Source organism: Mesoplodon densirostris, chromosome 4 (assembly GCF_025265405.1).
Source record: "Mesoplodon densirostris isolate mMesDen1 chromosome 4, mMesDen1 primary haplotype, whole genome shotgun sequence".
Classification (NCBI taxonomy): domain Eukaryota; kingdom Metazoa; phylum Chordata; class Mammalia; order Artiodactyla; family Ziphiidae; genus Mesoplodon; species Mesoplodon densirostris.
In genome coordinates this window covers 92985182-92999406 of record NC_082664.1, presented here as the reverse complement: position 1 = coordinate 92999406, position 14225 = coordinate 92985182, and the positions used below count along the sequence as shown (strand labels likewise).

The window sequence follows — 14225 nt, the reverse complement described above, 5'->3', positions numbered from 1 at the left end:
TGGGGAGGAAAGCTTATCAGGAGTGAATGAGGGTCTTTTAGAAGGCAAGGTAAGAGGGCCAGAAAGTTAACCTTCTCACTAATGCAGTGTTTGGCCTTCTTTCCATTAACCTCCCTGGGCTTCATTTTATCCATCTAAAAAAACTGATAACAAAACTTCTCCACTCACGTCAGAGTATCTTTAAGAAGATTCAATAGAAGTAACACATAGAAGTGTTTTCTTAAAAAAAAATAGTTTAGAGTATTCTTAAAATACTCTAAAGTTGTAAAGGCTCTGTATGGCTATAAGAATGACACTCCTGTAGGGGAATTTTCTTTCAGATTTGATATACATTGCCTGAGAATTGTTGGATGTGCAATAATATTGTACGGAAGGTAAGAAGTCTCCACACTGACGGCTAGAAGGGTAAGCTGAGTAGAAATAAGAAGTAAGTACTATAGAAAAGGTCGAAACCTTTACTGAGGTTTTTTTTTTTTTTTTTCCCTGTGGCCTTATTTTGAAAACGATCTTCCTTGTCAGTAGGATAGTCTCTGAATTTAATGGGGAAGGAAATAGCTATGTTTCTCTCAAGTTAAGAACAAACAACTCTCTAGCTTTTCTTTTAGGTTTGACTGAATAATTTCAGATGCCGTCCACTTAGTTTAGCCTATCTAGCACCTACCTGACTCTTTAATGGTTAGACTACACTCTGTTAAGCTCCCCGAAAGCAACCTTCTCCAGTAAGGATTTTGAAATTATTAGGGAATTTTTTTAGATCCAGCAGTTGATTATCATTATTAAAGAACAACTTTATCTTTTTTAAGTGGTCTAAACTGGTATAAGTCTAGGATGACGTGTTCTGACATTACTAGCTAAGAGGCCTTAGACAAGGGCATATTTTCCCTCTAAAATGAGACTGGTATGATATAAATATTCAGTATTTATTATAAGGACTTTATTTGGGGACGATTGAAGTTCTTGCTCTTGCCATGATCAAGAGTTCTTGCTTCTTTGGGCTTTGGTGTACCATTAGCATACCCACTGTAAGATGACCCTAATCTGGGCTGTTTACTCCAAGGTGATTTTGATTCCTTGTCTCCTTCTTCCAGCAAATCCTCTAAGCAAGGATTTCTCCCAGTTTTCTTCTCCCATAAGACTTGTTTCATGATACTAGTGTGACACTTGGGTAACCAATGTAATATAATGTGATAGGAGTTATTGTATGTGAACTGAATTGGAGGAAGATGGTGGTATGGGTTACTTCTCAATACCAACCAAGGGCCTGCCATTCAGCAGGCCATCGATAAACAGTATTGAATTGAAGGCCACCCGATCTCTACCACTTAAAAGCAGATGACCTAGCTTCTTTTTATCCATTCTTGCCTCCTATTTCTTTTTCTTCCTTCTCTATTGGGTATTCCATTTCTCACTGTTTCCTCTGTGCAGGCCACATTAACTAAGAGACAGAAAGGGAATGAATCCCAAGTCAGATCATCTTACTATTTTCTGATAGCATTAGGAAAAATTTGAATGGCATAGGAAACTGAAATTAAAGGTTAAAATTTAGTTTTGAATTACCTGAGAAATATCTTAATCTTAAGCATCCTCAGTCCCTATTTACACAGATAATGGAAAGCTGACATCATATAGTCATATCAATGTAAGATATGGATAAACAAAGTCCATAGAAACTGAGGCTGAACTGGTCAGAAACTGGTGATTTATAGCAGCCACAAATGCAAGTCATGCATGTAATTCAAAATTTTTCAGTAGGTACTTCAAAAACAGTAAAAAGAAATTAGTGAAATAACTTGGGGTCAGATATGGATCCTTACATTAAAAAATACATTTCATTTTTGTAGAATATCATATTTCCCATATTTTTAATATAAATATTCATTAGCAGTAGGGGCACCCCACCTTGTAGGAGGGACCTGAATTACAGACTATTTTAATAATATACTTTACTTAATAGATCTGTATAAAATATTATGTCAGCATATGGTCATTATAAAAATATTGATGAGATATTGTACATTCTTTTTTTCCATACTATGTCTTTGGAATCCAGTGTGTGTTTTACACTGATAGTACATCTCAATTTGTACTAACCATATTTCAAGTGCTCAATAGCCACATGTGGCTAGAGTTATCATATTGGATCCTCACATGTCTATACAATACAGTCAATTACAGATGGATGAAATATTTGAGGTTGTTCTCCAGTCAATTAAAAATTATATTTTTCTCTGAAAGGATTCTATATTCATAAGGCAGCTGAGTAGTTCAAATGTAACTTTTATTTTGCATAACTGGAAAAATCAATGAGAGCAAGGAATTGAGGAATGTGTTAAAATACTCATGAATGTTAAAGAGATTACTTGGTCAGGAGATTCATTTATTTGATCTGATTTGAGAAAAACTTTTAAAATTGTCAGTATTCTAGTTAATCAAGATCCCATGGCCAGGGCTTTCCTGGTGGCGTAGTGGTTAAGAATCCGCCTGCCAATGCAGGGGACACGGGTTCGAGCCCTGGTCCAGGAAGATCCCACATGTCGCAGAGCAACTAAGCCCATGCACCACAACTACTGAAACTTGCGTGCCTAGAGCCCGTGCTCTGTAACAAGAGAAACCACTGCAATGAGAATCCCACACACCACAACCAAGAGTAGCCCCCGCTCGCCGCAACTACAGAAAGCCCGCGCGCAGCAACGACGACCTAACGCAGCCCCCCCCCAAAAAAAAAAAAAAAAGATCCCATGGCCAGTCCTCTTTCTGGGTTAATTGGGGAGTCCATGAGACAGAGCTTTAGTCACTCACTTTTTAACGGCAATCTTGGGAATAAAACCCATGTTTCCTGATTAAACCTGAACTTGAGGGTTTGGTTCAGGAAACTGCTCTGCTCTCTGATGAATTCTGATGGTGACTTTGACCCTTAGATCTGGATTGATGAGAATACCAATGATTGTAAAAAAAAAAAAACCAAAAACAAACAAACAAAACAATATCTTACAAAGTAGGCTAAAGAATAAATGGGATATTTTAAATTTCTCCTTAAGTGAACATTTCTATCTGATGGATACCCTTCTGGTTACAGTTTAACAGTTCTTCAGTTTATCACTGGGACATCACAATGTGAAGCAAAAATAATATTCTATGAGGGCATGTCAAGGAAATCATTATATATAGAAATTAGTAAGGCAATAATTTTCTAAATTATTAAAAAATAGAGTCACTGTAGGATCTTCAACTCTCTCTTAGGTAAGTATGTTCAACCTGCTAGAGTTTCAAAGTTTTAAATATATTTATAACACAGAGGGGAATAATCCCTCGAATGTATATTTCTTCCATTGACAATAAAGGTCTGATGGTAAATTTATAAATACAGAATCCATTTCCATTCCTTGCTCTCATGTGGGAGCTGAAAAATCTCTGCACCATATAGACTAGGAGACTTGGAATCTAGTTTTGGCAATGCAGTTAATTCAGTGCTTGTCCTCCAGCAAGTTACTTAACCTTTCCTGGATACTGCCAGTGAGGATAAATCCAGTGGGTTTTCTGAAAATCTTACTTTGAAGTAGTTTAATCTAAGGCAAAATCATTTCTCTATGCTTGCCATCTCTCTCTTCTAACATGTCGAAGCAAAACTTGGTTTCACTCTTTAATAAATGCCTCCTTTGTAAGCCCAAACAGCAATTATAAAGTTAACTTATCATCGAAGTACGGAAGGAGACTTCAGGTCGAGGGTTTGTGGGGACTTCATGGCTGTGAGCTATAACCGGTGGCTGGCAGACTCCTGGCTGGTGCATGTTCTTGGGACCAAAGTCTCAAAGACTAAAAGTTTTATGACTGCTACCTGAAACCAGTTTTTTCCTTCATACTTTGAATTAATTTGTTTGTTCACACTCCATTACCATATATGATGACCCACAACCTTTCATAAATGCATTTTAAATTGCATAGCTGTAGGGACTGATTATTTATTTACCAAGAGTTTTACCTGTGCATTAAGTATTCAGAGAAAGTAAAATAAAGTATGTTAGTAAGAAAGAAAGAAAGAAAGAAAAGTTTGATAAAGGACTTTCCCTCCTCTAATATTGATAAATTAGTAAAGATTCAATCACATGCAGTTTAAGTAAATTCCTAATGGATTTTTCTAGAAGATGAAAGATTAAATTATTTTATTTAGTATAAAATATGTGATTTTTCAGACCCCAGAAAAATGACAAATGCCTTTCTAGCTATCATCAAAGAAGAAAAAAATACATATCTTTATTCTTTAAGTTCTAAAGAGATAATATTTGCTATGCTATATGTTTTCAAATTTTCAGCCTTTAATCTCAGGATGGTGGAAATCTTAGACCATCAAAGAGGAATAGTTCCATAAATATTTAGGCCTAGGTGATTCCCTCCCCATTGTTTTAAAGTTTCTTTTACTATTGAAATATTTAAACATATGCAATAGTAGGGAGAATAATATATCTCATGTACCCATCATTCAGCTGCAACAATTATTGACATATTGCCAATGTTATTCCACTTAAACTTCTCACACCCCTGCCACTGAATAATTTTAAAACCAATCCCAGTAAGGACCAGATACTTCCTAAGGTTCATTTCAGGATAAAATATGTAATTCTAATCATATTTCTATATCTTGTTGATCAATATTATTATGTTTATACATTGCTATCCCTTTGTGGTAAAGGGGAGTATTTTAAATTATGAAAATGAGAGGGATTTTTTTTCTTGTTTTTAAAGTTACTATACACCATGCCACCAGTGGTCACACTTTATAATCATAGTATTTTTATTATATCTGAAAACACATAGCTCACACACAAATTGACTTGTATTTTTGAAAGCTTAAGCCAAAAGGTAGCTATGTATAATAAACCAGCATGAGAAAATAAAATTAAAAGATTCTTAACATTTTCCAAGTGTACTTTTAAGGGAACTCCCATTCTATTCACCACCTATCACTGAACTAGTTATAATGTGAAATTAATCATTTTTTGTTTTTTGTTTTGTTTCCACAGATTAGTTTAATAGTGCAAGCTCCCAGGGGAACTGGTCTTGGGTACTAAGAAACTCTAAAAAGTATTAAAATGAATCCTTAGTTGCAGAGTTTCATTCTAACAAATATTTTAAGGGTGCCTTCTGGTCATCACTGGCCTTCAGAGCATGTATTGCCTATTTTATCTGGCTGTCATTAAATTAGTGATTATTTATTAATTTGGATATCCCCAATTTTAATGCAAAAGTTCCAAATTTGAACTTTGAAGTGCTTTAGAAAAGATTATTTTCTAGAGAAAGCATTTGTAGATTTTTGTTTGTTCTTTTACAGAAGATAAGCACTTATACATTGATTTATGTGGTTTAATGTTTGTTAACTTGACTATATGTCCTTTACTTCCATCCATAACTATGGCTTTTGACTTATAAAATAAAATTCTAGAGAGTAGAGATGAAATCTCTTTAACTCATTTTATAGAGTAGCTCTTGTAAATAAGTGGCTAGTAAATGCTGTTGATAATGACCATGAAAATGACCGAGACCTACAGTTAATTCTGTGGGAGAAGCAGCATGGTCTCTTGCCACAGTGCCTCCAACAGGGAAGAAATTAGGATCTCCTGCCCAGCCCATCATGACTGAGTTGAGATTTCTTCCTTGCGCATGAGTTCCACCATTTTCTATAGTTGTCGAATGAGCTGAGGCAAAGTGCTGTGGGAGACTAGGCTGAGGATGGAAAATAGTGACAAACATCTTGGACTCTGGAGTCATGCAGCCATGGGTTCACCTTATTACCCATGTGACCTTGGCTTCTTGACCTTGGAAATTTACTGACTTCTTTAAGTCTTTATTTTCTCTTCTTAAAAATCCTTAGGATTTTATAAAACCTTCCCCATCTTTAAAATAGCAATAATAACAGTACCTACCTTGAAGGGTTGTCATGGGATTGAGTGAGAATTTGTCAAGAGTACCATGTCTGACACATAAAAATTTCTCAATAAAATTTTTGTTATTATTATACTGAGTCACTCTTTTTTTTTTTTTTTTTTTTTTTTTTTTTTCTTTTTGCGGTATGCGGGCCTCTCACTGTTGTGGCCTCTCCCGTTGCGGAGCACAGGCTCCGGACGCACAGGCCCAGCGGCCATGGCTCACGGGCCCAGCCGCTCCGCGGCATATGGGATCCTCCCAGATCGGGGCACGAACCCGTATCCCCTGCATCGGCAGGCGGACTCTCAACCACTGCGCCACCAGGGAGGCCCTGAGTCACTCTTTTTTTGGTTTTTTTTTTTTGGCCTCGCAGATTGTGGGATATTAGTTCCACAACCAGGGATTGAACCGGAGGCAGTGAAACTGCCGAGTCCTAACCACTGGACCGCCAGGGAATTCCCCAAGTCACTCTTAATGCTTTTATTTACAAATTATTTTTAGTTGCTAACGGCCTAAAGGCCCAAATATGAAGTCATTTCATTGTTTTTGTTTTAATTCAGTTTCTATGCAATTGGCTTATTAAAAATAATAATATTTACATCTTAATTTTCATAGTATTTTATACTTTTCATAGACAGTTTATTTCAATGACATGAGAACAATGACTTTAACTGAAAGGCTTTATATTTTCCTCAATCCTTTGTAATTGTATTTTTCTGAAATGCCGACAAAAATAGTGGTAGTAAGGCTTAAAAACAGTTCCCTTTTGGTTAGCCCTGTAATTAGGAATTGTGTATAAAAAGGTGGGCACAAGAATTAGGTTGGATACTAAATTATTTTTACAAAGTAGAAATACTAGATATTTTTTTGCCAGATGTCTAATAATCTTTATGCATGTTTTGATGTGGAAAGATCTCCAAAGTATGTGGTATAATGAAAACAGCAGAGTGCAGGACAATATTGTAAAATATGTCCCAATACTTGTTTGAAAAAAATACAGACAGAAAGTTAGACAGATAGGCCTATATGCTTGTATAGGCATAGAAAATTTCTGGAAGGATTTATAAGAAACTCTCAGTAATAATTGCCTTTGAGAGAATAACTGAAGATTTACTTTAGATAAGAGACATTTCAGTATATATTTTTTAGTACTTGTTAAATATTTTTTCAGTGTGTATTTTCCTTTGTTAATAAAATTTAAAATAAAAATTATCTGGTATAAAAATTACCATGACCATCATCAATAATCATTTATTGAGGGCTTCCCTGGTGGCGCAGTGGTTGAGAGTCCGCCTGCCGATGCAGGGGACGCGGGTTTGTGCCCCGGTCTGGGAGGATCCCACATGCCGCGGAGCGGCTGGGCCCGTGAGCCATGGTCGCTGGGCCTGTGCGTCCGGAGCCTGTGCTCCGCAACAGGAGAGGCCACAACAGTGAGAGGCCCACATACCGCAAAAAAAAAAAAAAAAAAAAAAAAAAAAAAAAAAAAAATCATTTATTGAGTTTCTACCCATTATAGGCAATGTGCTAGACTTCGTCTGCATATAAACTAATATTCACAAGCATCCTGCAAGATCAGTCAAAGTTATGTAGCTTGTACAGTACTGCAAGTAAGGGATGGAGTCATTATTTTCTGAATTTAACCAGAGTTTCCAGAAATCTGTAATTCATGGCCACCAGTATAGGCATTTAGCTCTTTACTACATAGAAAATGAAAAGAATTTCTCCACTATGATCTCAAATCATTGAGATTACAAATTCTGTCAGTATCTATCACTCCTAGAGTTTTATTTAAGGTAGATACTTAAAATAATGTCTTTCAAACCGAGTTTTCATTTTACCTATTAGTACAAACTTGTCATATAATTTTTTTCCTACTTGGAAGCTATAACCAGGATTTTCACAAAATTCAACTGATTTCTGACTAAATTTGTTCTGCCATTTAGTATGAATGTGCCGTTCCTACATGGCTTTTAAAGCATTATAAATAGGGATACAAAAAATACCTCCTAACTTATACTATGTCAATTTTTTCCTACTCTTACATTATTTAAGTAAACACTCATTTTTTTGTATACAAAATCAGTGACATGTCTGAGTATTATTGTACAATGTTTGTTCTATTGATCATTTCTAGTTGTGTTTTGAGGAACTACCATAAAATTGTCAAGGGCCACAAGGAGGTGGCAACATAGCTACATTATACTTCAGGTCTTCATCTTTTATTTGGGAGATGGGGGGAAAGCAAGGGGAATAGCAGAATCAAATTCACTAGCAAGGAAGAAATGAATTGAAGAAGGCCCAGACTGTTAATGTCTGAAGGAGAGTACAGAAGTAGAACATGTGGAATAAGTGCTCACAGGGTCAGCGACACTAGAATGGTCCTGGCTGTGGGAATGTGCCCATTGCAGATTCCATGGTTATATACTGATTCTGCTCCCAATTTGGTTATGTGGATAGTTCTGCATGATTTAATCAAGGTGAAGTACACAGAAAGAATAACTATACTTGTTCAGAATAACTATACCTGTTCGAACTATACTTGTTCTCAATTCAGGGCATTGAGACTAAACCTAATTTTTAATGTATTTAATTTGCCATTCCTTCATATCTAAGAAAAAAATACTGTAAGTTAATGTTAAGTCCTTAGTCTCATTTTATCTTTTCAAAAATAATATGATATCCCAAACAACCATCAAAACTGTCAAATGCAGCTATTGCATTCCTCCCATTTAGTCATTCAGGTGGTTTTCTAACAGCAGTGTCCTCAGAGCTTTTCTTCCCTTATATAAAGATTTACATAAACCGTGGCTTTAGAAATTATAAATCAGCTACTTTCCTCTCTCTAGGATATCAGTCCTAACAACAATCTGAGTTGACACCATTTCCTTTTTAATAGAATTAAAATCTTATTTTCTTTTGTTGTAAATTGGGGAAGGAAGTGAGAATATTTAAATTTTGATCGCAATTTTAACAAAGGATGCAGCTTTAAAAATTAATGAGGTAGGGTACAGTGGAATAAAATTTCAGGTCTATGAAGACTTGGACTCATTTTACTTCTTCAGAATAAATTGAAGTCTCTTCATAATGTAAATTTCTCTTTCTGCCCTTCCCATATCTTGATATCTTGGAAACTCCTTGTGCCTTCTTCTCTTAACCTTCTTTTCCCTCTTTTCCTTCTCCCTTCCCCTTTTCTCAGGTAGAAAAGGAAAGTGACACTTTAACTCCAGGGACTTCAAATTGCCCGGCTTCTCAACAATCTTCCTGGGGGCTGCCTTTTTGTCTGAAATCACTACATTGCTAACTTCTTTTGATTAAAGCAGCAGGTATCCCAGATAAAATCTAAATCTTACGTCTATAAAGAAAGCAGCCATTTGGCAGAGTGCTGCTAATACAGGACACAGCACAAATAAGGCTTGGTGTAGAAAGGGGTAAAGAAACAGGGCATGGCTCCCTCTCTGGAAGTCGCTCAGTCTTCAGTGGTAGGACCCAGAGTCAGGGACCCTGAGCAGCCAAGGGGAACAGGTTATGGAGAGAAGTCTTCTTGTGGAAAGAAGGATGAGCAGAAACTAAAGGGAGCTTTTCACCTTTATTACATCTTTCATGAGAGGAGTATTCCGAGAATTCCCAGTGTGGGCAATCATTTAATTAAAAAATTGTTGAATGAATGAATAAATATGAAAGGAATTGTTCCACTCTTTTTTTCCCTTACCTTAAAACCTGAGCAAGAGTAGACTGCATTTAGATATGAGACAACTAATTATTCTTCTTAGCAAGTAATTATATTCCATAAAGAATGCTATTCATTCCAAACTGCGGTCCAGAAGAGCGGGAAAATAAAGTGCATCAACATATTTTAGAGCAAGTAACCGAAGAAGAAATCTACTACGCTCTAAATGATTTGCTACAAGATTAGAAAAAGTGCTGCCTCATGCTTCTAGCAGATTGGGAACCCTGGCTATATTCCTTAAATAATGAAAAGTTTAGCCACTTCTGCTGCTTCTGTACTTTAATTTAGTTACTTTTATGTGCTTAAGTGCCTTCAGGAGCCTCAGGCAAGGTTTTGAAGAAGAAGGGATAAAATGCTGAATCTTATAAATCTCTTCTCTCTCTTTAAAGAGTATAAAAAAATACCCACGTGTACTAAAGGCTAGTACAACAGTGTTAACTACAGCAAACACTAGTGACTTTTTTTTTTTTTACAACTGTTGTGGAGGCATTAATACTAAGGTGAAACCAGCTTAGTATTCAGTTTGACGTTTTTAACCAAGTGTGAGTTGAATAGCCTATAATTGTAAACAAGATGCCACATATTGCCTAACTTTCAGAATTAAGTTTTTAGTTCTCTGTCCTCAGTCAGTAAACATTTGTGAAGCACTTTTGTATATCTTCTGTTTATTGGGAACTAGGGACAGCTGTGTAAGTAAGATGGATGCTTTGCAATAGACCTCTTCACTGGACACTTATATTTATAGTGTTCGTAAGAAGCAGGAGATCACCTGAAGGAGTAAGGAGGATACTTTCCTGTACCTTTAAGCTTACCTTTGCCAGTTGCTCGTGAATCTCAAGCAGGCTGGGTCGGTTGACCTTGGGCCCACTAATGCTGCCAGTGTTGCGATAGTACTCGATCTTGGGAACAGCATCCATGGTGTTGTGGCCAAAGGTTTGTAGGTAGTATGTGTTTGTGTGAGAATCATAAGCATGAAAACTGGCATCTGTTTTAGCAGTTTCTCCAGTTTGGAGGAAGTTGTCATAGCGGTCCTGATTCCCAGGTCTAAAGCTGATTCTGAATCTGTTCTGGTCTTCATCCCCAAAAGAGGTTTCCTCATAATGTGGAGGGTCGGTGTTGTCATTCACAGCCACACTGCTCTCATGGCTCTCATTTATGACATTAACTTGAAAGCGATTGGTATTACTGGGCACGGAATCCAGAAATACATTGGAAGAGTTGTTCAGTGACATCTTCCAAAACGGATTTTTTGAACTAAGCTGTCTGCTTTATGGTTGCTTAAAAAAAGTCTATAGATTTCCTCCTCAAAACAAACACTAATGTGTTTACATTAGGGAGCTCTTGGCTTTTGTTCTAGAAGAACTCAATAACTAGATTCTTGATATATTGTCTCCTATACAAGCTTCAGAATGTTCTTCAAAGCTGTCATTGAAAAAGAAAATTAGACTTGTTCCAGATAATATAAATATATTTAAGTAGGGTTGGGGGTATGAGGGAACAGTTTTCTTTCATAAGACATACGATTTTAAATTCATTTCCTTAAAAATTACCTGTCCAGGAACCTTAGTTACCTGGGCAATTAAATCCCATAATAAGTAACTGGGGACCTGCTTCGGCAAACAGAATTTCCAATGGAGTCATTAAAATGTTACCTGTATTTGCTTATACTTAGTGCGATTGGATTCGATATGACTTTAGAAAAGATATAACTCTACCAACTGAATAGAGTAAGAGCTGATGAGAATATTCTCAGCCTGAAACAGAGTTCATTGACAGTAATAAATGTGGAAACTGCCAAGTATTTTGTGATTGATATTAATATATATTATATAATGAATATATTTTTAAAATATTTTTAAAACTTCTAAAAAATACATTCTTGTCAGGTTATAAATATACATCCTGTCAAGATGTCTCACTGAATTCTTGGGTCTTTTACTAGCCTTCAAAATGTTTCATTTGTTCATACATTTGTTTGTTTAACAAATGCTATTATGGAACCTTTAAAAAAAATAGGAGTATTCAGGGTAAGGAAATAAATCTCAGTCCTTAATAAAGTTGTATGCTGTATTTAGGTAGAATAATTATGTTCTACTGATTCCCTTTAAAGAAATATTCTAGTCTTCAAGAGGTTTTTATTTGACTGTGAGATAGACTACATAATTATTTTAACAATCCACGATATAAGCCCATCTTAGAACATTCTTTCATCAGAATAATATCTCTTTATTGATACCTTAAAATTTGGTTTTTCAAAGAAAGTTCTACAAAGATAGATAAATACAAAAAATAAACAGAAAACCCCCAGAAAACCTTGCTTCTCACCAGCAGTTATTAAAGCTATTTCTTTGAATTAAAATAAAAAATCTCAACTTCGACTCTCAAATAATCATTCCTGGAGAAATGATAAGTGAAACCATTACCTCTTTAGTTTCTATGGAACCTCTCACTTCTCTTCATTACCCTTGACATCCTCACCTTTACTCCACTCCTCAGAATCTACTTTATGACATAATGTTAAGTATGATTTTTACCCTGCCCAGAAATGTTTAACTTACCACCCAGGAGCCTTCTCAGGAAGCATAACCTACTTCAACACCACCCAGGCATATATGCAGCACTTAGCTTTCACCCCCAAACCTTAGGCTTCTTCTTATTGGTTAAAATCTTCCTTGAAAAAGATGACGAGAAATGATTGGCCTGGATTAATACTGTAGGCCCCACCCAGCCATTAGCACAGAAGAACTTTAAGTACTACATCAGCTAGTAACCAGGAGTAAACCATTAATCCTTTTAGACAGGAAGACAAAGTTTCTTTAATTCGTAAGGGGAGTTGGATTGCTCAACAGCAATCATCCAACAAAATATGAGCAGTGCTTCCGTCTGAGGCTAAATAAATTGAATCTTGCCATCTCGTTTCACATGATTCCTAGTGACCTCCTATTGTTCAGGATATGCAGCAAAATATAGGCCTCCAGAGATAATTTCTATACTTTGTAACTAGGCAGTGGTATTTGAGATTATTTTATCTTGCTTATAGCAGATATTATCCTGATTCTTCTCTGCACAGGAAGTGAGCAGATTGAGAGTATGATCAATGATTTATTGAAAATATTTCTACTTAATGGGAAAACTCTTTCAAGCAGAAATCAAACTATGGGTAAGTTTTCCAGCGGCACTGCTAAATGACCTTTTTGCCTCCACCTGGCAAAACGTTTTTATCAAAACTGGTTTTTGAGTTTTGTTGAGGGTAAGGTTTTGCTCAAATCTGTGAAGTGGTGATTATTAAGACAGCACAAACAATTCCTCTGTGCAGGTTCTGTCATTGGTTTTCAATCGGGATGACTGAAAGAGTCCTCTTCGTGTTTTATTAGAGACTATTCAAGTGACTTCCAGTTGCCTGAGCAGCAGAGTTGCTGTAATACAGAGATGAGGAGCAAGTCTCTGGGGTCGGCGTGCTTGATTCACATCCTGGCCCTGCCACTTCCTATCTACGTGAACACTGGTAAGTTACTCAGTCTCTTTGTGCCTTTAACTTTCTCATCTGTAAAATCAGTTGTGAATAATGCTGTGTTGTAGACTCACTGTGAGGGTTAAATGAGTTAATTTGTATAAAGGGTTAATGTGCTAATTTTAGAAAGCACCGATTTGTACTCAGTGCTTGCTTTTACTATATCGGCAATATTTACAAGTTACTGATAACTTTTGCATCCAAGATTCTTGGGTGAATCATTAGAGACTGGGATAGGTACTATGCCTATTAAAACAGGGGGAAAGGTAGGTTGGTGAACAGATAGCAGATTATAGAAAGGAGTCTGGAGATAACCTCAGTAAAACCCCTTAGAGGCTCTTAGTCAGGTAACTGCCATGCTAATCAGTCAGGCTAATGTCATGAGGCTGTATCAGAAATTGAGACAGAATTACAGGTACCTATAACGCATTTTGCTCTTAAAGGCCACTGGTACAAGGCATTTATCTGTTCAACAAAGGGTTCTGCCTTTCCATATGGTCGGTGTAGGGAGTAGTCTCATTTCAGACTCAGCTGGGTGGTGCTGGTTATTTAGATCAGCTAAGATGAGGCTGGGACTCAAAACAAGTCCTATTCACCAGCCTTGTAGAGCAACTGTGAACTTACTTGCAGTTATTTCTGCCACTTCTAGTCTCCCTTTCCTTCAACTGTTCCCTCAACTCTAGTCCTCTTTCAGGAGCCCATCTATTTATTCCTCAACCTTTTCCCTCTACCAAAGACTATGAATGCCTCTGATAGCCATCAATTTCCTCTTTCCTTGCTGACTGACTGCTTGACTACAATGTAGGGTGAATTGGTTTTGGTCTTAGTCTTATATCAACTAGACATTTTCTTTCTAAGCTTTTTATCTCTAACTGTGAAGTGAAAGTCTTTGTTCTCTATTAAGGGGATTCAGACCTTCTGGAGCAGATGGGAGATGGTTTGGGGTATATGGTTGAAATTACACCATCCATAAACCAACCTTGAAAGGCCTTTCAGACAGGTGGGTAAGGTAACAGGGGGAAACTGTCTGGAGGTACTGTCTATCTTTTCTCTTGTCCTCCTTGACAG

The 14225-nt window shown here is 36.6% G+C and overlaps 1 protein-coding gene across 3 annotated transcripts in view; it reads right to left on the bottom strand.

Annotated features, from left to right (window-relative positions):
• Nucleotides 1–10878, bottom strand: part of SLC12A1 (solute carrier family 12 member 1) — a 91487-nt gene extending 80609 nt beyond the window's left edge. For all 3 annotated transcript variants that reach the window (XM_060096787.1, XM_060096785.1, XM_060096786.1), the window contains exon 1: nt 10459–10878. In XM_060096787.1, coding sequence (XP_059952770.1) covers nt 10459–10878 — 420 coding nt within the window. The remainder of the gene's footprint in view (nt 1–10458) is intronic.
• Nucleotides 10879–14225: the final 3347 nt, after the last annotated feature.